The 25,360-nt window shown below is 54.3% G+C and overlaps 1 protein-coding gene across 1 annotated transcript in view; it reads right to left on the minus strand.

The window, feature by feature from the left end:
* The window catches only part of LMNB2 (lamin B2), a 45,123-nt gene that overhangs the window by 12,470 nt on the left and 7,293 nt on the right, over positions 1–25,360 (minus strand). The window contains exons 2-6 of the mRNA XM_064175288.1: positions 19,618–19,754; positions 11,517–11,673; positions 10,796–10,921; positions 6,955–7,125; positions 4–129 (exon numbers count right to left, since the gene is read on the minus strand). Of these exons, the coding sequence (XP_064031358.1) occupies positions 4–129; positions 6,955–7,125; positions 10,796–10,921; positions 11,517–11,673; positions 19,618–19,754 (717 nt within the window). The remainder of the gene's footprint in view (positions 1–3; positions 130–6,954; positions 7,126–10,795; positions 10,922–11,516; positions 11,674–19,617; positions 19,755–25,360) is intronic.

Raw genomic sequence — 25,360 nt, forward strand, 5'->3', positions numbered from 1 at the left:
TACCTGCTTCTGCAGGCTGGAGAGCTGGTAGGTGAGGGTCTCTATTCTCATGCGAGCCTCCTTCAGCTCCTCGCGAGCTGCGCCGGCAGCTTTGTCGTTCTGGTCAGAGGACAGTTTGGCATTCTCCAGCTGCAAGGCAAGAGTGGGACAAGTCATCTGCAGTGAGTTACAGCTCCTGCAAACCTCCTTCTGGGAAAAAAAACAGAGTCTGCTTCACCTGAAGTAACTTATGTGGGAAGCTTGTGGCAAGAGCTGCATAATGCTAAGGGAGTGCCCTAAGGAGCAGGCAGTTCTGTTTTGCAGAATGGGTTGGGTGGGAAGGGACCTCACAGATCATCCAGCTGCAACCCCCTGTAAAGGCCAAGGACACTTCCCACCAGCCCAGGCTGCTCAAGGCCTCATCCAGCCTGGCTTTGAACACCTTCAGGGAGGTTGTAGAACTTCTGTGCTTCACAGCCTCCCTGGGCAACCTGTGCCAGGGTCTCACCACCCTCACTGCAAACAGCTTCCTCCTAACATGCAGTTCCAATCTCTCCTCTGACAGTTCAAACTCATTCCTCCTCCTCCTGTCATTACAAGACCTTGTCAACAGTCCCTCCCAGCCCACCTGTAGCCTCCTTCAGATGCTGGAAGGCCACTCCAAGGTCTCCTCGAAGCCTTCTTTGTAGCAAGTCCCTCTCCAGCTACCAAAGCTCCAAATCCAGTCCTATCCCCACAGGATTTGCTTTTGCTGTTGAAGCCACAGTCCACACAAACAGCCTTGGAGTGTCCCAGGGCCCAGGCTCTTGTGACAGGTTGTAAGAACACTACAGAGAGGCAGAGCAAAGGCTGCTGAAGTCACCTCCTGGTCTGACAGCTCTCTGGCACCCAGGGACTGAGCTCAGTGCCACATTCCACAGGGCTTCTGTCTCAGCAGGCTGCCTGCAGCTCAGGGACTTGCTAGGGCAGTGTTTTGGTGCTTGCTGTATCTCAGGGGATCCTTCAGGCAGGAGTTTGCCTCTGCTTTTGGAATTCATGGGGCAAGGAGTTTAGCTCCACAAACAACCTGCTTCAGCTCCTGCTCCTCTGAGTCTGCAGCTGGACATTCCCTGCCCCTGCTGCTACTGAAAGTCAAACAATCACTGTTCCTTCCCTATGCTCCTGACCCATCCACAGGCACCTGCTGTACCTTCTCCTTTCCTCAACCTATCTCCTCTCCAAGTGGTTTTATTTTAAGCTTTCCTCAAGCAGGACTTAGCTCATGCTCTTGGCTGCCTTCACTCCCTACCTTTCCAAGAAGGACTGAAGCCAGCCCAGCACCCCAGCTGCCAGCCTGACCTTTTGGTTGCGTTCCTTCCCCAACAGTTGCCACCACTCACTTTGGTTTCAGTTTCTCTTCAGTTCTCGTGGCTAACCTTAACTCAATCTGACAGCTCCAAGCTGCCACAGGCTCAGTTTCAAGGTAGCTACTTAGAGTAAATGTCCTTGCAGCTGAGTTCAACACCTCTGCTGCACACCCCAGAACCCAACCAGGACCTGACTGCCTCTGTCCTGAGAACTGCTACAGGCAGAGCAGCTGTTCAGGCACAGCACAAGAGCCTTCACCAGCTCTGCTGCTCAGCAGGCTCTGGGTTGGGAAGGGAAGCCACTTAGAGCCCTCCTTGGCCTGAGGGCTCTGCAAGAGCTTCAAGTCAGCTACATGCTCCAATCCTTCTTGCTGAGCTCAGAATGAGAAGTGCTGTGAATGTTGCCAACCCTTCAGCTGGCACCGTGCCACAGCCTCAGCCAGAGCTCCCCTTGCTGACTGCCAATGCCTGTGGTCAGAGCAAGAAGTGAGCCTCTACCCAAGACCTTCTCACCAGCCACACACAACAATCTGCTTGGACAACTCAGGCTCCCTGAACACATCATCCAGACACCCAGAGAAGGAAGCCCAAAGCTCAGCCTGCTTCTCCCTTTGATTCCAACCCCATCCACAGCAACCACCACTCTTTGACATGGGACAAAGGCAGCTTCATTCCTTCACCTCCTGTTTAACTCTTGTCACTTTTTTGTCCTCCAAGTCTGCATTTTGCAGGCTTTGTTTCCACAGAGCATCCCCCACCTAGGATGTTCTCTTCAGACTCTGCTAAGTCAGTGCAAACATCCTGTACAAAAATCCTGTGTCCCTAAGTCCTATGACTGATGCCAAGGAAAGCTCCCTGAGCTTTGCCTTTCAGCATCTATTGTCTGCACAGCTGCTGCCAGCCTCATGGAATTCAAAAAGGCCAAGTGCCAGGCTCTACACCTGAGTCAGGGCAATCCCAAGCACAAAGCCAGGCTGGGTAGAGAAAGGCTAAAGAGCAGCCTGGAGGAGAAGGCCTTGGAGGTGTCAGCTGATGCCCGAGTGTCCAGGAGCCAGCACTGGTTGCTGGAAGCCCAGAGCCAGCTGAGTGCTGAGCTGCAGCCAGAGCAGGAAGAGCAGCAGCACAGGGGGGGGGATTCTGCCCCTCTGCTCTGTTTTGCTCTGCCCTCACCTGCAGCACTGCCTCCAGCTCTGGAACCCAGCACAAGGACCTGGAGCTGCTGGAGAGACTCCAGAAGAGGCCACAGAGATGCTTAGAGGCTGGAGAAGCTCTGCTGTGGGGACAGGCTGGGAGAACTGGGGCTGTGCAGCCTGGAGAAGACTCCAGGGAGACCTCAGAACAGCCTTGCAGTGCCTGAAGGGGCTGAAGGAGACCTAGGGAGGGACTTTGGGCAAGGGCTGGGAGTGCCAGGATGAGAAGGAATGGGTTGGAGCTTGAGCAGGTCAGATTTAAACTGGAGAGGAGGAAGAAACTGTTGAGAGTGAGGGTGGGGAGAGCCTGGCACAGGCTGCCCAGGGAGGCTGTGGCTGCCTCCTGCGTGGAGGTGTTCAAGGCCAGGCTGGATGAGGCCTTGAGCACCCTGTGCTGGTGAGATGTGTCCTTGCCCATGGCAGGGGTTGGCACTGGATGAGCTTTAAGGTCCCTTCCAACCCAACCCATTCCATGAATCCATGAACCTGTAAATCCAATGTTGCTCAAGCTGTAAACCATCACAGAATTCCAAGGGGTGGGGTTGAACAATGCTGGCAGCAGCACCAGAATCAAGGAGGCCTGAACCCTTGGCAAGCACCTGCAGTGACCACAAGAACTTTGGCAGCTGCCCAATTCTGTCAGGTAGGGCAAGAAACACCAAACCCAACCCACACCAAACCTGCGACCAGAAACTGCACCCAGAGTAAAGCTGCTGCAGCTCTGCCCTGCACCCAGGGCTGGGGGAGCTCAGGGGGTGGAGAGCTGTGGCAGAGGCCCTGACTGCTCAGCAAGCCACAGCTCACAGCCCAGGGTGAACTGCAGAGCCTCTGCCTCACCTACAAGGGAGTGAAGGTGTCTTGAAAACTATCCTGAGAGGTGGAAGACAAAGCACAGGACAAGGTAGCAGAGCTAAAATGGAAACATCTCTCTTGACTCTGCTGCTCTCCAGCAGCCAACGACTGCACCCTTTAAACTCCCCCAGCATGGGCCCAGGTGGAGCTCTCCCTGAGTGGCAGCTGCACTGCTTGCCAGGTGACTCTGCCCTTCAGCAGGGATGCCTCAGGAGAGAGTCCTCAGCCCAAACTAACAGATCCCTCCTTGAGAGACCCTCAGGAAGCACCTGGCAGCAGCTGAGTTCATGGAACCACAAATCTCCTGGCTAGAAGAGCCCTTAAGGACCATGGAGTCCAACCAGAACCCAACACCTCCTGCACACAGCTGCTGGACCACAGCCCTGAGCACCTCATCCAGACTTCTTTTCACACCTCCAGCCAGGAGCACTCCACCACCTCCCTGGGCAGCCTGTGCCAGTCCTGACCACTCTGGCACCAAAGACATTTTTCCTCCTCTCCAACCTAACCCTGCCCTGGCACAATTCCAGGATATTTCCTCTCCTCCTATCCCTTGATACCAGGGAGCAGAGCCCAACCCCCACCTGGCTTCAGCCTTCTCTCAGGAAGCTGAAGAAAGCAATGAGGTCTCCCTCAGCCTCCTCTCCCCCACACTGATCACCCCCAGCTCCCTCAGCTGCTCTTCCCCAGCCCTGCTCTCCAGACCTTACCCCAGCCTTGGTGCCCTTCTCTGGACCAGGTCCAGCCTCTCGATGTCCTTCTAGGAGTGAGGGACCCAAAACTGGACAGAGGACTCGAGATGCAGCCTCACCAGTGCCCAGTCCAGGGGCACAGTCCCTGTCCTGCTCCTGCAGCCCACACCAGCACTGATCCAGGCCAGGCTGCTGGTGGCTTTCTTGTCTACCTAAGCACACCTTCAGCTGCTGTCACCAAGAATTAACACCAGGAAGCATCACAAGCCATGCAGCTACTCAGTACTACTCTGAACACTGTATGGGCAGTTCCGTTAGACATGAACTCTTGACCAAGTCAAGGCTAGAATTGGATTTTCCCATGCCTGGGCTCCAAAGGGAGCTGAGGAAGCAGAGAAGTCCACCCTGAGCTTCTGACGCAATGGGAGAGTTTTCCTTCCTCCTTATGTCTCCAGTCTCTCTGTGAATCCTCTTAACTCACTTTGCCCTTGTGTTCTCCCAAGGTGAACCTTGCCAAACTCACTGAATCTTGGCAAGCCACTGTTAAAACTTTGGTTAGTTCCACCCTGCCCTGGGAAGTTGTTATTTTACCTCACAACCACCTACTGCTGCTTCCCTCCGAGCGAGCTGCATTCCACTCTCCAGCACCAACTGGCAGCTCAACCAAGAGTGGACTGAATCACTTCTGTGTTCACATCCAGCCTCTGCTCTGCTGAGACCCCCCTGCACTGCTGGGGCAGCTTTGGAGCCCTCAGCACAGCACAGACAGGGACCTGCTGGAACAGGGCCAGAGGAAGCCACAGCAGTGCTGGCAGGGCTGGCAGCGCTCTGCTGTGAGGCCAGGCTGAGAGCTGGGCTTGGGCAGCCTGCAGGGAGGCTCCAGGGAGACCTTCTGGTGGCCTTGTAGTGCTTAAGGGGATGAGCCTAAAGCTGAGGACAGAGTTTAGAGCAGGGTCTGTTGGGAGAGGACAAGGGGGTTGATTTGGAACCAAAAGGAGAAGACTCAGACTGGAGAGAAGGAAGAGATTCTTGATGCTGAGAGTGGTGAGAGCCTGTCCTAGGTTGTTCACAGAGGTGGGAATTGCCCCATCCCTGGCACCACTGCAGGTCAGGTTGTTTGGGGCTCTGAGCACCCTGCTCTAGCTGCAGAAGTCCCTGCTGGCTGCAAGGGGCTGCACTGGATAAGTTTTGAAGGTCCCTTCCCACCCATCCCATTCCATGAGCTCCAGTTTACACCCCATGCTCTCCATCACCAAGGCTGCTGGATATAGACCCAAGACCTCACCTGCAGCCTCCCCACCACCAGTGTAAACCACATCCACTCATTTTCCAGTGCAGAACTAACTGGGATCACTGCAACGTGAGCAGCTTTGCACACACTGAGTCCTGGGGCTAGTGAGAGCTTTGCAAAGGCCACAGCAGGAGACAAGTGGCAGTGCAAAGGGCAGTGCAGGCTCTCACTGTAGCTGCATTCATTTGGCAAGCTCACTGCATCCAGGCACAAGCCCATACTGAGCTGCAGCCCTTGCCCAAGCAACCTGACTCTTCCCTGCAGCTTCTTACAGCCAATGTCCAGGTCTCCTACCCCCTTCCACGCTGGGGGAAGAACTGGATTTGTGGCATGAAGAAAGAAAACCCTTACAGCAGAAGCCACTGGCTGTTGTTTGCCATCCTCTGCTCCCATGGTGTCCTCTGCACTCACCAACAGCTCCAAGCCTTTCCTCACCACCTGCCCTTTCTGGACTAAAGCTATTCCCAGCTCTGGCTGGAACCTCCCTGTGAGGGCAGCTGTGCACCACCACCACAGCTGGCACCTGAGAGTCTGAGAGCCCTGGAGCTGTTTAGTCTGGAGGAGAGAAGACTGGGAGGAGATGTGATCAATGTACACAAATATCTGAGGGGTGGGGGGCAAGAAGCTGTAGCAAATCTCTTCTCGGTGGTCAGCAGCCATAAGCCAAAGGAGCAACAGCTGCAAACTGGAACAGAGAAGGTTCCAGCTCAACATGAGGAGAAACTTCTTCACAGTGAGGGTCACAGAGCTGTGAAACAGGCTGCCCAGAGAGGTTGTGGAGTCTCAAGTTGTGCCAGGGGAGGTTCAGACTGGATGTTAGGAGGAAGTTCTGCAGAGAGAGAGTGATTGGCATTGGAATGGGCTGCCCAGGGAGGTGGTGGAGTCACCACCCCTGGAGGTGCTCAAGCCAAGCCTGGACGGGGCACTTAGTGCCATGGTCTGGTTGACTGGATAGGGCTGGGGGAGAGGTTGGGCTGGAGGAGATTGGAGCTCTCTTCCAACCTAGCTAATTCTATGATTCCTCTCCTCTGGAGACTTCCAAAACCTGCCTGGATGCACTCCCGTGCACACTTCCCTGGGTGATGCTGCCTTGGCCCAGAGGTTGGACTCAATGATCTCTGGGTCCCTTCCAACCTCTAAAGTCCTCTGATACAGAATCAATTTTGTTTCTTGGCTTTTGGCACTGCCTCTCTTTGCTGTTCCTTTGTTCCCCTCTGACTCCCCCACACTTTTCCAGGGAACAGATGAGCCTTGCTGCTTAGATCTCTGTGGGGACAGAGGAGGTGGTGTTGGCCCCTTCTGGGCTTCCTTTGTCCAGGGGGAAAGATTGGATTCCTGTATCCTTTCCCACCTGTATATCATTGTGAATCCCTGGAAACAGAGTGTGGATATCTGCCTGCAAGTTCAGCTTGCTGCAAAAGAAAGCTTTATCTTCCCTCAAAGCTGTCTGGTAAATTCTGCTGGAAGGGAAGCCTGAAGCTGTGCTGTGCCTGCTGAGATGTGCCTCTGTGGCCAAAGCTCCTTCACATTGTCCCCTCCAAGGCAGACAGCAGGGCTGATGGAAGCTTCCACCTCCCGTTAGAGCTGTGGCCAGCAGTGGTTACCTTAGCCTGGTAGGTCTGCTCCAGCTCCATTTTGTAGAGCTTGACTTGCTCATCATGCTGGTTCCTCAGGTCCTCCAGGGCCTGGGTCATCTTGGACTCGTACTCCTGCTGGCGGCTGGTGTCCACCTCGATCAGGCGGTGCTCGTGGCGCTTCCTGGTTTCCCTGATCTCCTGGGGGAGGCAAATTCCCACATTAGGGCAAGCAGCACAAGCAACTGCATTCAGACAACAACTGCCAACACACACTGGGCTTTTTTGCACCATTTTGATTTCTTGACACGAATTTGCAGAATGTGATTGTCCAGGTTGGAAGAGAAGGCCCCAGGGAGACCTGAGAGCAGCCTTCCAGGAGAGCTGGAGAGGAACCTGTTACAAAGGCATGGAGGGACAGGACAAGGAGTGATGGCTGCAAACTGGAAGAAGTTGGGTTTAGATTAGACATTAGGAAGAAATTCTTCCTCATGAGGGTGCTGGGACACGGGAACAGGCTGCCAGGGATGTTGTGGAGGCTCCAAGTATGGAAGGGTTCAAAGCTAGGCTGGATGTGGCCTTGAGCAACCTGATCTAGTAAGATGTGTTGCTGCCACAGCAAGGGGGTTGGAGCCTGATGATCCTTTAAGGTCCTTTCCAAGTCAAACCATTCTATGATTCTAATTCACTATTTTAGTACTAATTATTTAGCAAACAGAGGCTAAGATGGAGAGGGTCCAGAGCAGGGCCACAAAAATGATCAGGGGGTTTAAGCAGCTCTGTTATGAGGGCAGGCTGAGGGAGCCGAGGGTGTTCAGCCTGGAGAAGAGAAGGCTCCAGGAAGACCTAGTAAGGACCTGCCAGTACCTGAAGGGGCTAAAGAAGGCTGCAGAGGGACTGTTTGCAAAGGCCTGCAGGGACAGGACCAGAGCAGTGGCTTGAAATTAGAGCAAGTTGTGACTGGCTGTGAGGAACAAGTTCTGCACCAGGAGGCTGCTGGAACACTGCAGCAGGTTGCCAGGGAGGTTATCAAGGCCCTGGCCCTGGAGACAATCAAAGTGAGGCTCAAGAATGCCCTGGGCATCCGGATCTAGTTGAGAATGTCCCTGCTGACTGCAGAGGGGTTGGACTGGATGCCTTTTGGAGGTCCCTTCCAACCCTGACCGTTCTGTGATGCTCAGACCTGCTGCAAGCACGAAGAGGTGCAGGTGACCCCACAGAGGTGTCTGGGGTTGGAAAAGCCCTTTAAGGCCAAGTCCAGTTGTGGACCTCACACCACCACAGGCACAAAACCAGTTACTCATTTGGCAGGATCTATCCTGAAGTGACCCAACCTAAAACCAGGTGTAACCCATCCCTGTACAGCTGAGGTAAGGATCTGGTTTACACTACAAAGTCAAAATGCAGTGGGAGGGGAGAGAGCAGAAGACAACACTAATTTTCACCAGCAAAGAGACTCCATGTGCTGCACCACAAACTCTCTCTTCTCAACCCACAGCCCTACAAGAGTAGTCTGCAAGGAGTCAAGTGAAAGTAAATCCCTTTTGTGACTCACATGTGATGAAAAACAGTAATTAGAGAGAGCAGCTGCACCTCCACATTTCCATTCTAACCAGATGCAGATCTCCTGCTGAGGACTGGGTGAGCTCAGTATCACAGTATCACAGTATCACCAAGGTTGGAAGAGACCTCACAGATCATCAAGTCCAACCCTTTACCACAGTGCCCAAGGCTAGACCATGGCACCAAGTGCCACATCCAACCTTGCCTTGAACTGCCCCAGGGACGATGACTCCACCACCTCCCCGGGCAGCCCATTCCAGTGTCCAATGACTCTCTCAGTGAAGAACTTTCTCCTCACCTCGAGCCGAAATTTCCCCTGGCGCAGCCTGAGGCTGTGTCCTCTCGTTCTGGAGCTGGCCACCTGAGAGAAGAGAGCAACCTCCTCCTGGCCACAACCACCCTTCAGGTAGTTGTAGACAGCTCCACTGGGTGAGGAGAAAGTTCTTCACTGAGAGAGTCATTGGACACTGGAATGGGCTGCCCGGGGAGGTGGTGGAGTCGCCGTCCCTGGGGCACTTTAAGGCAAGGTTGGACGTGGCACTTGGTGCCATGGTCTAGCCTTGAGCTCTGTGGTAAAGGGTTGGACTCGATGATCTGTGAGGTCTCTTCCAACCCTGATGATACTATGATACAATGATACATTGGACTTTGATTAGGTTAGGAATAAAGCAGCAACCCAAGCAGTCCTGAAGACATAACTACTCATTTCTGCTCGGGGACTGCAAGTGCTCTGTGCTACTTCTCTTGGTCCCTGCTAGTGAGGGTAGCCTTACTCATGCCCTTCATCATGCATAGGCTTGGCCAGGTCTGAATGCACAGCGTGAGAAAGAAAGTTTCTCCCCTCGGGGCTGGGCAAACAAGGGAGTGGTTCTGGCACTGGGAGGAGGCCTGATGGTAGCAGCAGGGCCCTGAGGAGGAAGAGCAGGCAAGGGGAGCGAAGCTGAGCGTGTGCCTGGTGACCCAGGAGGCTACAGCAAGTCAGAGCAGCTTTACAAGTGACTTTGCAGAAATTGTCTACATCTAAAACACTCTGAGGAACATGGCCCTCTGCTCACAGCAACCTGCCCTGCTGTCATCTGGAAGAAGCTTCCCCTTCTGTGGTAAGTTTTTACACCAAGAAATCCAACAAGCTGCAGCCTCTCAGTAACTGTAGGCAATGAGCCCTCAGGGAGCACAAAAACACCAAGGGGGGACTCCAGTGCATCAGGAGAAGGGCTGAGCTGAGCAGCTCCACAGGCAGGCTGCACTTCCCACACTTCCAGTCCTGATGTTCTAACTCTAGACCTTCACTGAATCACTGACTTCAGAAGCCCAAAGGAAGGCAGCTCCCTCTTCTCTCACGTTGAGCTGCTCTGTACAGAGATCAAAGAGCTTCAGGGATGGCCACAGAACACTCACTTCAGCACAGCAAGCTTTGAAATTAGCTTCTGCTGTCTCATTTAGCTTCACCCTCAGTCAGCAGCACAGAGTCATTCTAAGGCTCTGGCCCAGCCCTTGGCTCAGTCATTGCAGTTGTGTGCAGCATTCCAACCACTGCAGGGCATGGCAGTGAGACAGTGGTCAGCAGGACCCAGGGTGACTGCTGTGCTTGGCTTCTCTGCCCTGCTCCAGCCCCTGTCCTTACCCACACAGCCCTGCCCCATAGCCTAGCCCAGGCACTCCTGACTTAGCCACTAAGCTGGCAAAGACTCAACTTGACCAGTTAATGGGGCTGAAATGGTTTGGTGCTTGGTGAGTCAAGCATCACAGCCAGCACGGGTGAGACAAAAGGCCCCAGCACATGGGAACTGCTCACAGCCACTACCTGAAGGGCAGGGATTGGCGCTGGTGTTCAGGAGGTATAGTAAGCTGGTGCAGAAGGTCAGCTTCTGCTTCCCCTTCCCCAGCCCTGCAATCCCACTGTTTACTGCATAAAACCTCTGGTCCTCACTAGAGCCACTGAGCCAACTCACCTCACACAGGCAGAGAAGCACCTGCAAGAAGCAGAGTAGCTGCATCCTGCAACAGGTTAGAGTGCAGCCCAACAACCCCCAGAGCTGCTGTGAGCAAGGGGCAGCACGAGGGAGAGGGAACAAGACTTTCCCTTTCCCCCAGCTGCCATCTGCTGCATGAACTCACATGCCCATGGAACAGTGCTCTTGCCACCTAGCTCTCCTCCAGCTCCACCACTGCTCCACCATGGAACTCTGCACAACCTTTCCCTATTTCATTTTGTAGTCCATTTTAGCAAGGCCTGGACTAGCTATAGGCAGGGTGAGAAAAGCTACAGAGACTTCAGCCTGTGCTGAGGCTGCTGGGGGGGCAGTACCTCCTCAAAGACATTCTTCCTGAAGTCCAGGTCCTCTTGCAAGCTCTGGCACCTGTTCTCCAGGTCCACACGCATGAGTGTCTCCTTCTCCAGCTGCTTCTTGGCCACAGCATGACCATCCTCAGCCTAGGGGAGAAGTGTGAGGATGAGGTTAGCATTTTGACTAGATCCTCGTTTGCCATCCACGATCCCTTTACAGTCTTCATTTGACATCTCAGGACCAGCTCCAACACCAAATCTCAAGCCAAGCCACTGATGTTCAAGGAAGCCAAGACAGAGGAGTGTGTGTAAGGCAGCCAAGCTCCCAGGTCTGGGTAGCTGCTCTTTAGAATTCCTTCAGCAGCGGAGCTGAGGCTTGGTAGCTCCTCAAGCACAGAGTGCTGCATGTTCTTTTCCTTGCTAGCAGTCCCCTTGGGGACTCCAGCACAAGCTGAAAACGATACAGGCCTTTAGAAAGGACAACACTTAGTAACCTCCTGTCTCCTGGGTACAGAAACACTTAGCAGCAATGTTAACCAGAAACGCTGCTGTCACAAAGCCTTCCCGACCCCCTGCTGCTCCGCTTAGCTTTACAGGCACTGCTCACGCTCAGTTTTACATGCAGGAGGGCAGGCAAAGGCTCAGAGCCACTGGATCAGTGATGTCTGACTACAAAGGTGCAAAGAGAAGCAGGTCTGACAGCACAGCCTGTGCTGAAGCCCGGGGGCAGTCCCTGCCCTACCTTGGCGAGCTGTGCCCGCAGATCGGCCACCTCCGCCTCCAGGCTGCGCTTCTCGTTCAGGACGGTGTTGAGCTCGGCCTCGCTGCGGTGGAACAGCACCTCCAGGTCCTTGATGCGGCCCTGAGCCACCGACAGGTCTGCATCTTTCTTCTTATAGCTGAAAGCAGAGGGACACACGTTTGGAGGTGGCTGCACACACCCCCGGCTGCGGCTACCGCAGCGCTGGCAGGACCCCGGCACCACCAGGTGGAGCACCACGGACAGAGCTGCTGGAGCAAGGCCAGAGGAGGCCACAGAGACGCTCAGAGGCTGAAGAACCTCCCCTATGGGGATAGGCTGAGCGAGCTGGGGCTGTTCAGTCTGGAGAAGACTCCAGAGAGACCTTAGAGCTGCATTTCAGTATCTGCAGGGGACCTCCAGGCAGGCTGGGGAAGGGCCTGTGGGGACAGGACAAGGAACAGTGATTTGAAACTGGAGCAGGGCAGAGTTAGGTTGGACATCAGCAGGAAGCTCTGCACAGTGAGGCTGGGGAGAGACTGGCACAGGCTGCCCAGGGAGGTGGCTGAGACCCAATCCCTGGAGACATTCACAGTCAGGCTTGATGGGGCCCTGGCAGCCTGCTCTAGTTGAAGGTGTCTCTGGTGGCAGCAGGAGGGTTGGACAAGATGCCCCTGGAGGGTGTTTTCCAACCCCATGCAGTCAGTCTGTGGCTCTTCCAGAACTCAGCATGTAGCAGCTGCTGTAAATGCACTGCTGAGCAGAGAACACATCCCTGGGGGGTGAGGGAAAGGCAACTTTGACAGCTAAGAGCTGACCATAAAGCTGCCTCCCAAAGGTGTAAAGGATGTTTCACCTCACTGCTGCACACTGACTGCTGGCACAGAATCACCCTGGATGGGAGGGAACTTGTAGACCAGCAAGTCCCAGCTGCTAACCCAGCACTGCCAGGTTGCCTCTGACTTTGGGGTGCAGCCTCTCAAGCAGCAGGCTCCCAGGAGCAGTCCAGGCTTTGGCACAGGCTGTGGTCCCACACAAAGCAGTGAACTAAAGCATTGTGGAACCCTGGGCACATTTCAGGAGTCAACTCGTTTCCAGCAGGACTAGGGAGGTTCTCCTCTCCCTCTACTCTGACCTGGTGAGACCACTGGAACACTGTGTCCAGTTCTGGGCCCCCCAGGTCAAGAGACAGGGATCTGCTCAGGAGAGTCCAATGGAGGTTATGAGGATGATGAGGGGAGTGGAACATCAGTGTGATGAGGACAGGCTGAGGGACCTGGGGCCAGTTAGTCTGGAGAGGAGAAGGCTGAGAGGGGATCTGAGCACTGGCTATAAGTATTTGAGAGGTGGGTGCCAGGGTGAAGGTGCCAGGCTCTTTTCAGTGGTGCCCAGTTTCAGGACAAGGAACAAGGGACACAAGCTAGAATCCAGGAGCTTCCACCTCAACATGAGGAGAAACTTGTTTGGTGTGAGGGTGCTGGAGGCCTGGAGCAGGCTGCCCAGAGAGGTTGTGGAGTCTTCTTCTCTGGAGACTTTGAGATCCATCTGGATGGGTTCCTGTGTGACCAGCCATGGGTGATGCTACTCTGGATGATCTCTGGAGGTCCCTTCCAGCCCCTACCATTCTATGGCTCTTCAGCAGCACTTCCTCAAAGCAGAGCAGCTCTGGTCACTCTCATGATGATTTGGGTTGCAATAGGCAGCTTGCAGCACCCATCCCTGCCTTTCCCTCTAACACACTGACTCACTGCAGCCTCTCCAGGTGCACACCAGCCTGCTACTGACAACTGGTTAGTGATGGAACTGTGGGGTTAGTGCTGCAGTTCCTGCTCCCTGTTCCAGTCATGTACCACCAAGAACACAGGGAACAGCTTTTTCTCCATCTCAGAATTCATTTCTTTTCCCCTTTCCTTAAAGCTCTCCTCCACAGATCTGTAGGTTGCAGCCTGTGGTGGGTGAGCTGAGCTGCTTCTAAGGACCCCCAGAAATAATTCTGAAGAGGAACCTACAGGCTTCAAAATGCTCTATGTTCACTCTCTAACTCCCAACACCCTGCTCCCCAGCCTGTATCCTCCTGAATCCTGCTTCCCAAACTTCTGATTCACTTTGACTTTTTGTCCCCTTGGACTCTGCTCTGGTGAGGCCACAGCTCAAGTGTTGTGTTCAGTTCTGGGCACCACAATACAAGAGGGATGTGGAGGTGCTGGAGAGGGTCCAGAGGAGGGCAACAAAGCTGTAGACCTGGAGAATACATCTGATGAGGAGTGACTGAGGGAACTGGGGAGGGGCAGTGTGAGGAAGAAGAGGCTGAGGGGAGACCTCACTGCTGTCTACAACTACCTGAAGGGACACTGTGCAGAGGCTGCTGCTGGGCTCTGCTCACAGGGAACTCCAGTTCAGAACAAGGGGGAATGGCCTCAAGCTGAACCTGGGGAGGTTTAGATTGGACATTAGGAATGAGTTCTTCATGGACAGAGTGGTCAGGGACTGGAATGAACTGCCCAGGGAGGTGGTGGAGTCACCCAGCCTGGGTGTGTTTAAGGGTAGCTTGGATGTGGTGCTTAGGGATATGGTTCAAGGTGAATCTTGCAGAGCAGGGCTCTAGGTTGGACTTGGTGATGCCAAGGGGCTCTGCCAAGCTGCATGTTTCTGTGACTGTCCTCTCCAACTCCCATAACTGCCCATAACTCACAGGCTGATTTTACAGAGCTGCTGGTCTCTGGGGTCCTGCTGTTACAGGCCCCAGCACAGAGCACACTGGCAGCCTGATGCATGGCCCCCTGGAGCCCTGAGGCTCACCTGCTGCAGATCTCTGACTCTGCTTTCATTTAGCTGTCACTGATTCCGTTAGCATTGATCCAATCTGTCGCTGCGAGCCTGCTCTGCAAACATATGTGTGTTGTCTCCAGGCTCGGCAGCTTGCAGCAGGCAGACAGACCAAACAAGACTCCTGCTCCACACAGTGCTCTAGCAGCAGCTCTCCAGACACAGGCCCTGCAGCGCATGTGTCACCCAGAGAGGGCAGCCACCGTGCCCGTGTGGCGCAGGCAGTCCCAGCGAGCAGCCTCCTGCCCGCGCAGCAGCAGCTCCACCTCACCGCCAGCAGCAGCAGCAGCAGCAGCAGCAGCGTGTGCCGGCCCAGCCAGCGCTGCCTCTGGGCTGCAGGAGCCGGGCAGCAGCAGTGCTCCCAGGGAGACAGGCACCCACAGAAGTGCTCAACGCCCAGCTCCACAAAGGCCTCCTGACAGTGATAAGTGACTCCTGCTCCTTGCTGAACGCTGGCACTGGAAGGCAGCCCAGGCTGCATCAGTCACACTTTTATTTGCATGTGCAGCTCCAGCCTGGTTCATTGTCTTTGTGCAGGGGACCGACAGAAGGCCTTACAGAGGTGCAGCCTGCTGCTGGAGGCTTCGAGTGCAGTAGTTTAAGGCTTACTGGAAAATTCCAGTAAGAGAAATCACTAATTTCCTGAAGGCTCAGTGCAGAACACAACCAAATTACAGCACTGGTTGGGGAAAGAAAGTCATGATAAAGTCTGCATCAATCTCTGGTCTGCTAATAGAGTCGCAGCATCCTCAGGGCTGGAAGGGACCCCAAGGGTCATCCAGTCCAAACCCCCTGCCATGGGCAGGGACACCTCACACTGGAGCAGGTTGCCCAGAGCCACATCCAGCCTGGCCTTAAACACCTCCAGGGATGCAGCTTCCAGCATCTCCCTGGGCAACCTGTGCCAGGCTCTCACCACCCTCCTGCTGAACAACTTCTTCCCAACACCCAATCTGAATTCTGGTTTTGCTCCTTTCCCCCCAGGCCTATCCCTACCTGACAGCCTACAAAGTCCCTCCCCAGCTTCCCTGCAGCCCCTTCAGATACTGCAAGGCCACAGTAAGGTCTCCTCAGAGCCTTCTCCTCTCCAGGCTGCACAGCCCCAACTCTCCCAGCCTGTCCCCACAGCAGAGCAGCTGCAGCCTCTGCTCATCCTCGGGGCCCTTCTCTGGGCACCTCCAGATCTTTCCTGTCCCAGGGGCTCCAGAGCTGGGCACAGGGCTCCAGGTGGGGTCTCAGCAGAGGGTGCAGAGGGGCAGAATCCCCTCCCTGGCCCTGCTGCCCACACTGCTCCTGATGCAGCCCAGGCTCTGCTTGCTCTCTGGGCTGCAGGTGCACACTGCTGGCTCAGGCTCAGCTTCTCCTCCACCAGCACCCCCAAGTGCCTGTGCCCAGGGCTGCTCTCAAGGCAGGCACTGCCCAGCCTGGATCAGTGCTTGGCGTTGCCCCAGCCCAGCTGCAGGACCTTGCTCTTGGTGTTGCTGAACCTCAGGAGGTTGGCTTGTGCCCAGCTCTGCAGCCTGTGCAGGTCCCTCTGGATGGATCCTTCCCTCCAGCTGTCAGCTACACCACACAGCTTGGTGCTGAGGCTGCCTCAGTGCCACTGCCCATGGCACCAACAAAGATGCTGAACAGGACAGGTCCCAGTAAGGATCCTTGAGGGACTCCACTCGGGCATGGACCCACTGAGAGTCACTCTTTGGCATAAAAAGCCAATGAGACCACACCTGCAATACTGTGTCAGATGTTGGGCTCCCCAGGTCCAGAGAGACAGGGAGCTGCTGGAGAGAGTCCAGCAGAGAGTCATAAGGATGACTGGAGGACCTGAGCATCTGCCCTGTAGAGAGAGACTGAGAGCCCTGGGGATGTTCAGTCTGGAGAGGAGAAGGCTGAGAGGAGATCCCAGCAATGTGTACAAATATCTGAGGGGTGAGGGGCAAGTGGCTGTGGCCAATCGCTTCTCAGTGGTCAGCAGCAACAAGACAAGGAACAACAGCTGCAAACAGGAACATAGAAGGTTTCAGCTCAACATGAGGAGAAAGTTCTTTGCAGTGAGGGTGACAGAGCCTGGAGCAGGCTGCTCATAGTCTCCTCCTCTGGAGACTTCCAAAACCTGCCTGGATGCACTCCCGTGCAAACTTCCCTGGGTGATGCTGCCTTGGCCCAGAGGTTGGACTCAATGATCTCTGGGTCCCTTCCAATCTCTAAAGTCCTCTGATACAGAATCAATTTTCTTGGCTTTTGGCACTGCCTCTCTTTGCTGTTCCTTTGCTCCCCTCTGACTCCCCCACACTCTTCCAGGGAACAGATGAGCCTTGCTGCTTAGCTCTCTGGGGGGGCACAGGGGGTGGTGCTGGCCCCTTCTGGGCTTCCTTTGTCAAGGGGGAAAGATTGGATTCCTGTATCCTTTCCCACCTGTATATCATTGTGAATCCCTGGAAACAGAGTGTGGATATCTGCCTGCAAGTTCAGCTTGCTGCAAAAGAAAGCTTTATCTTCCCTCCAAGCTGTCTGGTAAATTCTATTGGAGGGGGCAGCTTCCTAACCCACCAGATGGGAAGCCTGAAGCTGTGCTGTGCCAAGGTTCTAGACATGCCACTGTAACCCTCTAGAGCTCTTCTTGCCTGAACCAGCCAAGTTTGCTCAAGGGCAATGTTTCAGTGGCCACGTGGGGTAGGAGGCAGAGGAAGCTGCAGCAAGACAGTCACAGAGCTCAGAGCTGGCAAATCAAGCAGGAATCCTGCTAAAGGGAGCAGACAGATGAGGCCTGCAGATACCTGCCCCCTGGTTTTGCCTGACCTAGGCACCCATGAGACTGGTGAAGGCATGAACAGACACTTCATGGGCTTCAGGACAGGAGACTTTCATTAGCCAGCCCAAAGTTACCTCTGCAATGACTGACCAGCAGGTCATGCCCCCACGCCTGGTGCAGCAGTCCTGGGGAGGGAGGTTGCTGTCCCACCACAGCAGCAGGAAGTGGAGCTACCACCAAGACAACCTCAAAAACTATGTGGCACCAACTGCCACACAAAACCCAGCACCTGAAATAAATGCCAGGACTGCTGCCCCAAGGCCTTCAAAAGGGAAATCAGTCCCAAGAACATCACCCCAGGGCTGGGAGGGACTCACCCCACTTGGCTTTAGGGGTTTATGCCTGACCTAGTTAGCAGAGAAGGTTTCAATGGCTGACAAAGGCCTGGCACAGGAGCCTGGCAGTGAGTGCACAGGTGGCTGCCTGAGCATGGGCAGCTCTGCTGCTGCTGCCAGGAACTGTGCTGCAAGGCCTGCAGGCTCCACAGGGACCCAGAGACAAACTTAGTGACGCTGCAGCCACAAAGGTGATCAGAGGGCTGCAGCAGCTCTGCTCTGAGGACAGGCTGAGAGTTGGGGCTCTGCAGCCTGGAGAAGAGAAGGCTTCCAGGAGACCTTAGAGTGGCTTTCCAGCATCTGAAGGGGGCTACAGGAGGGCTGGGGAGGGACTACTGAAAAGGTCTTGTCATGACAGGACGAGGAGGAATGGGTTTGAACTGGCAGAGGGGAGATTGAAACTGGATGTTAGAAAGAAGCTCCTTCCAGTGAGGGTGGTGAGACACTGGCACAGGTTTCCAAGGAGGCTGTGGATGTTCCCACCCCGGAGGTGTTCAAGGCCAGGCTGGACGAGGTCTTGAGAGACCCTGAGTGAGAGGTGTCCCTGACTACGGCAGGGGGTTGGAACTGGGTAAGCTTTGAGGTCCCTTCCAACCTAAACCATTCTATGACTCTATTTCATCTTTGGACAGCTACTGTAGGGGTAAAGTCCATAAAATACCTCCAGTGGCAGCCCTCAACAGGCAGGCCCAGCACAGAAAATGAAGATGCACTGACAAAGCCAAGCTCACAGCTGGGCAGCAGGGAGGGACACACTTCATCCCTTCTGTAACCACTCAGATGTGCATGAAGGGGGAGGGGAGGTGCTGCTGTGTGAAAAGCACTGCTATGGCTGACAACAGCCAGACAGGTGATGAGCACAGGCTCAGGGCAACTCTGCAGCTACCAAATCCTCTCTTCTACAACAGATGCCACAACTCAAAATCAGGAGCAGAAAACATCAAAGCAACACTTTGCCACCAGACACATTCATTTTTCAAGGAAGTCTGAACTGCTGAACAGGATTTGCTTGCAACCCTCCCTAGTGGCAGTAGAAGCAGTAGATTGATTGGCTTCCAGCAGCCAGCTTCAGCCCAGCTCTCAGAGGCAGACTGCACAGCAGGTTTCTAAAGGTGGGCAGCAGAGAGTCTTCTCTCAGCACATTCACATTGTAGCTGCAAGCGTTCAAGGTCATTCTGCCTCCACATGCCCAAACGGCCCAGGGCCAGCCTGGTCCTTGCCCTTCGTTTCTGCCAGCAGGCAGTGCAGGCAAGCAGGCAAGAAAACTGATCACGTTTAAAAACTAACCTTCCCTGCACGGGTCAGGCTGAATCTCCATCACTGTCACTCCAGTTTACAGGCACATGTGCATGCCTGCACCAGGAGGGGAGGAGAGGACAGGAGCTGGCACAAGTCACCACTTGAGCCTCTACCTATCCACATGGCTCCAACCACAAGATCTATGAAGACATTTATGTAGATGCTGGGTGGGGTTAGCTGCTCTGCCTGCCTGGGCCAGCAAGCTGAGGAGTTCCCTCTGACGAGCCTGTTAGCTTCTCCCCAGCCTGCAATGCTTCCAGAAAGGCAATTGAAGCAGCACCAATGGTACCATTGGCAGTGCAACAGTATCACAGAAGTTTTGGGTCCCCAACACTGAGAGGCAGGTCCAGAAAAGGGAACAAAGCTGGGGAAGGCTCTGGAGAACAGGACTGGGGAGGAGCAGCTGAGAGAGCTAGGGGTGAGCAGTGTGGGGGAGAGGAGGCTGAGGGAGACCTCATTGCTCTCTGCAGCTCCCTGAGAGGAGGCTGCAGTCAGGTGGGGGTTGGGCTCTGCACCCTAGGAAGAAGAATATGCCTCGGGTTGCACCAGGGGAGGCTTAGGTTGAACATTAGAAGAAACTTCTTCACTGAAAGAGTTCTGTAACAGTGCAATAGGCTGCCCAGGGAGGTGGCTGAATCCCCACCTCTGGAAGTGTGGTGCTGAGGGCCATGGCTTAGCACCAGCCTTGGCAAAGTTAGAGAATGGCTGGACTGGAGGAGCTGAAAAGGCTCCTCCAACTCCATGAATTCTATGCTTCTATGACTGCCACTGCAGGTATTGCCCAGCCTCATTTAAAAATAGACTGAAAAATAACCAGCAGGACTTCTCTTACCTCTTGTTGAACTCCTCAAGCTCTGCTCCCAGCTTGCCTATCTCAATCTGTAGCCTGGCCCTCTCCTTGGCAGTCTCGTCCAGAACTCTCCGTGCATCAGCCAGCTCAGACTCGTACAGAGTCTTGATCCCGCTCACCTAGGAGGGAAAAGGCATTCAGACATGAGGCACCCCAGGACCATCCCAGCCCTGAATCCCCAGGAAGACTTCACAGCTTGCTTTGGAAAAGAGCTGCAGGCTGCCTGCTGCTGCACATCTCTTCCATTCACACACACCTGCAGCCAGACCTGACCCAGCCCCAGACACGGCACTGGAACTCGCAGCAGGACACAGTCCCAAGTGTGCGACCCCTCCAAGGAGAGGCTGAAGCTGATCACTGCAGCCTACAACCCAAGTCCTCACCTTCATTTCCAGTGCTGCTGCTCTGGGAGATGTTTTTTAACACCTGAAGTCCTGTGTTGTGCAGTACAGGTCCCAGGCTCGATCTGACTTCAGCTCCTGCACTACAAAGCTGAAAATAAACCTGGAACTACCCAGACTAAGCCATGGGAGCCGGTGAGAGATGAGCTCCTCTGCCTCTGAGGATAAGGATCTACAGACCTCTCTCTGTCTCAGCTCAGTACTTTGCTATCAGCTGTTCAGATCACAGCAAGGCACCTGGAAGTCTTCCACACCTGGATTTCTAAGGATGCCAGTCACTTCCAAAGGTGTATCAGCCAGCCACACTGCCAACACCCGGGGAGGCTTCTGCTGCTACTTCTAGGAAACACAACCACCACTGCTGATGCAAGCTCTGAAACAGTGCTCAGGGAGGAGAGCCAAAAGCAGGAGGTACCAACCTCAGGAGAAGGAATTCCCTACCAAAGCATGAGGTGTAAAAACAAGGAAGCAAACCCTGCTGTCCCTGGGAGTATCTGTTGCAGCACCAGAGCAGCACCAAAAGATAGACTCAACCATCTGGTCTTCAAAAAGCCTGAGTGAAAGCAGGGAGCCTAGGAGTAAGCTCCACATTCTCACCCAACTCCTGACACCAACTCAACTGCAGCAGCAGGAGGCTGAGAAGCTTTGCTTTACAAGCACACCACAGAGCACAAACGACAAGGCCAGGCTGGACCAGGCCTTGAGCAACCCATGCTGATGCGAGGTGTCCTGCTCATGGCAGGGGGTTGGCACTGGATGAGCTTTAAGGTCCCTTCCAACCCAACCCACTCTGTGAATCTATGAGCCTGGCTGGGTGGCCACACAATGTTCTGCTTCTCCAAAGAATCCAGCTGAATAAAGCTTGTAAGACTTAACTCTGCTGTTGAATTTTGGGGGTTTTCCCTCCAGAGCTGCTACCCAGAGCCTGTCTACAGCAGAAGGCAGCACAGCTGCGTACTGCAGAACCAGACAGCATGGGCTTGGAAGGGACCCTCCAAGGGCAGCTTGGCCAACCCCCTGCAGCCACCAGGGACACCTCCGGCCAGAGCAGGCTGCTCAGGGACACAGCAAGTCTCACCCTGAATGTCTTCAGGGGTGGCCTCAACCACCTCCCTGGGCAGCCTGTGCCAGTCTCTCCCCACCCTCACTGTGCACAGCTCCCTCCCAATGTCCAACTTAACTCTGCCCTGCTCCACTTCCAGACCACTGCCCTCAGCCTGTCCCCACAGGCCCTTCTGAGCAGTCCCTCCCCAGCTCCCCGCAGGTCCCCTGCAGATACTGAAATGCTGCTCTAAGCCTCCTCCTCTCCAGGCTGCACAGCCCCCAACTCTCCCAGCCTGTTCTCATCTCAGAGGGTTTCCAACCTTCTTAACCATCTTTGGCCTCCTCTGGCCCTGCTCCATCAGGTCCACGTCCATCTTGCACTGGTGGTCCCATAGCTAGGCAGAGCACTGCAGGTGAGGTCTTAGCAGAGCAGAGTGGCAGAATCCTCTCTCTCCCTCTGCTGTGAACAAAGTTCAGGATGCTCTATCAAGTGAGCTGTGACTGTGCTGACCTTTTCCATTCAGCTCTCCACAGCACCAAGGCAGAAAGGGAGACTTCCATGCTGTCAGGTCTTTCATTGGGCAGAAGCCATGAGAGCTAACATCTGCAAAGTGCAACACTACACAACTGCCCCAAGGCCAAGCACTGAGTCTGCACCATCAGGTACTGCAACTACAAGGCTGCTCCTCTTCTTCAGCAATTCTTTAGGCCTTGGATGTGCTAAATCCTTGCCCTGCATACCCACCACCAGCCTGGGGCTCTTTGCTGTAGGTTCAGACACACTACATCTCATGCAGGACACAAGGACAAACTCCTTCCCAGTACTCCAGGGATAAACTGAGATTGTATGGCCAAGGTCAAAGGGAGAAAGCCTTCTTCCCTACCTTCCTGTGAGCACAGTACTAAGCTGCTGGTGTGGTATGAATCATAGAATCAGCCAGGCTGGAAGAAACCTCCAAGCTCATCCAGTCCAACCTATCCCCCAGCCCTATCCAGTCAACCAGACCATGGCACTAAGTGCCTCATCCAGTCTTTCCTTGAACACCTCCAGGCACGGTGCCTCCACCACCTCCCTGGGCAGCCCATTCCAGTGCCAATCACTCTTTCTGGCAAGAACTTCCTCCTAACATCCAGCCTGTACCTACCCCGGCACAACTTGAGACTGTGTCCCCTTAACTTACAACAAGAAGTAAATTGACTGATGCTTTTGAGGCATTATAGACACCAGAGAACTTAGGAGCATCAAAACAATCCCCTGAACAGAGAACCAATACTTAATTCAGTCTCTGCATGGAGAGAACATAGCTGGATGGAGCTGAAGGCTGCAGGATGCACACAGTTCCAGAACCTGCTGCAAAGAGGGCAGCAGAGACTTGTGCTCCCCAGTGAGCACCGACTGGCTCGTTCGGGCCCCAGCGCTGGTACTCAGTGGGTGTCTCCCTCCAGCAGCCTGCTAACCTCTGCTCCTAGCCCAGAACACGAGAAGGCAGCACATTGCTCCCATCCACAGCCCCAGGGACTTACCTGCCTGCTCAGTGCATCAGCTGAAACAACCCAGACCTGGAACCACAGAACGGGCTGGGTTGTTTCAGCTGATGCACTGAGCAGGCCAATCCTCTCTGCAGCAAACAGGGACAGCCTCAGCTAGATCAGGTTGCTCAGAGCCCTGTGCAGCCTCACCTTGAGCATCTCCAGAGATGGGCCTCAGCAACCTTCCTGGGCAACCTCTGCAGTGTACCAGAACCCTCATGGTGCAGAATTTGTTCCTAACACCCCAATCTCCTCTCACTCCAAACCATTGCTCCTCACCCTGTCCCTGCAGGACTCTGGGAACAGTCTCTCTGAAGCCTGCTTGTAGTTTCTTCAAGCACTGGCAGGCTGCTATTAGGTCTTCCTGAAGCCTTCCCTTCTCCAGGATGAACACCTCCAGCTCCCTCAGCCTATCCCCGTAACAGAACTGCTCCAACCCCTTGATCATTTTCATGGTCTACTCTGGACCCACTCCACCAGGTCCATGCCCTCCCTTGTACTGAGTGACACAGCAGAGATTCCATCACAAAGAGGAAGAAACAGCAGCAGTAGCTGGGAGCAGCAACACTGCAAAAAACCCTGAACCCAACTCAGAATTCCAACAAGAGGATGCAAAGAGAACATGGATCCATGGCAACACTGGAGCACATCCAGAGAAGGACAAGGAAGCTGGTGAAGGGTCTGCAGAGCAGGTCTGGTGAGAAGCAGCTGAGGGAACTGGGGTGGTTTAGTCTCAAGGAGGCTGAGGGGAGACCTCATTGCTCTCTACAGCTCCTTGAGAGGAGGCTGCAGGCAGGCAGGGGTTGGGCTCTGCTCCCTAAGATCAGATGATAGGAGAGGAAATGTCCTGGAACTGTGCCAGGGGAAGCTTAGGTTGGAGATGAGGAATAATTTCTTTGCTACCATAGCCATCAGGGATTGGCACAGGCTGCCCAGGGATGTGGTGGAGTCCCCATCCCTGGAGGTGTTCAAGAAAGTTGTCCCCAAGTGCCATGGCCACATAATTGAGGGGCCATGGTGGGGTTGGGTTGCTGCTTGCCCTTGGTCTTAGAGAGCTTTTCCAACCCAAACAACACTGAGATTCTAGCACTGATAGAAGTTTGAGGTGATCAAACTGAACTGGAGCTCAAGGTGGTCTTTCTAGATCATAAAAAACACCCCACTGTTGTCAGCACTGGGCAAGGGGGGAAGTGAGACCCAAACACAGCAGTGGGCCCAAGGGCCAGAGAGCAGAGCCAGGTCAGCTGCAGCAGCCTGGGCTTAGGTCTGCTAACAAGGCTCATTAAAAGCACTCTTCTACCTCAGCACTCCAACTCTGGCAACTATTTCTGCTGCCTCTAAGAGCCATTCCTCAAAGTCTGACAGAAGGAAGTCAATTTAAAGTCTACTGACTCTGAAAAGTTCCAGAGAAGCCTGGTCCCAACTGTGCCTCTAGTAGGGTAGACACAGGAGGCTGCTGTGCTCTGCCTCTACTGGCACTCTTCTGCTCACTTTAACTGCTTCACCTTTACTAGTCAGTTTGATCTCTAGTGCCGTGACACAAGGTGCTGTTGGACCAAAGCAGGACTTCCCAGGATAAGCCTCACATGAACCTTCTGGACAAAAAGCAACCCAAAAGTCATCAGGAACAGCTGCCAGCGTCCAGGGCAAAGGAGGAGGGACATGACAAAGACATCTGGCTCCTGGTCTCATCACACTTCTGAGCAGAGTGCCACCAGACAGTGTCTGCCTGTGCTTGGACACTCCCAAAGATCACTGGCTGCAAGAGACTCCTTGTCTGATGGCACCTTCCAGCCTTCTGTCATCTCCTATCAGTAGGATCTATCAATTCAAATTCCTTCCTTCTGTTGCTTCTCATCATTTGGCTTGGGTTACCACAGCTCATTGCCTCCTGCTGCTCTCACCCAAGAAAGACACAAACTCACCCCTGGAGCCTAGGCCAACCCCTCCAGTGTAAGCAGCACAAGAGCAGCAGCTGGAAGTGAATGCTGAAGGCACACAAAGATCCTTCACTCACCTGTGCTCCCAGCTCCAGAAAGGAAAGAGGCCGAGTCAGAAACTGCTGCCAGGATCCAAAATCCAGCAGTGCCCAAATACAAATTTGTCTAATCCTTGTGGAAATCTCCTCAGCTTTTGGTTTCCACATCAGAGAGCCTCACACAAGCACAACTGCTCACTTAAGACCTCCTGCTTGACAATTTCACTTCCTGCCTTCAGTTTGTCTTGCAAGAAGTGCTGAGTATCTGCTTCCGAGAGCAATTTCCTTGGCTGGACTTGTGACAGACCTCAGATTTCCTCACACTGCCAGCTCTGCTCCTCCTCACGGACGTTCTGCTGCTCTTTGTAACCTTCCCTCGCACACTTCTGAGCCCTAAATGGTCTACAGGAGCTGAAGAGAGCCACAAGCTGCAACCAGAGCACAGGAACATCTCTGATTTACACAGTGCCTGCTGACCTGCAGCTGCACAGGGACACGACAGGAGATGAGTGGCAACTCTGAAAGGTTTCCTTTAGCCCCAGCTTCAATCCAGGTGGCGATACCTGAGCAGCTAGTTCAGGAGCCACAGGAGAAAGTTCTCAGCAGCACAGAGGAGCAGGTTTGCCAAGGTGCTGTCAGGAAGCCCAGTGACTTGTTCTCAGCATCCCTGACTGGCCTGCAGTCCCCTGCCCCTCCTGACGTTGCCATTTGCTTTCTTCCAGTCCTCAGGAAGCTCTCCTAAGCCTCATGATCTTTCAGAGACAACTGAGAG

The sequence above is a fragment of the Pogoniulus pusillus genome, chromosome 41 (assembly GCF_015220805.1).
Source record: "Pogoniulus pusillus isolate bPogPus1 chromosome 41, bPogPus1.pri, whole genome shotgun sequence".
Classification (NCBI taxonomy): domain Eukaryota; kingdom Metazoa; phylum Chordata; class Aves; order Piciformes; family Lybiidae; genus Pogoniulus; species Pogoniulus pusillus.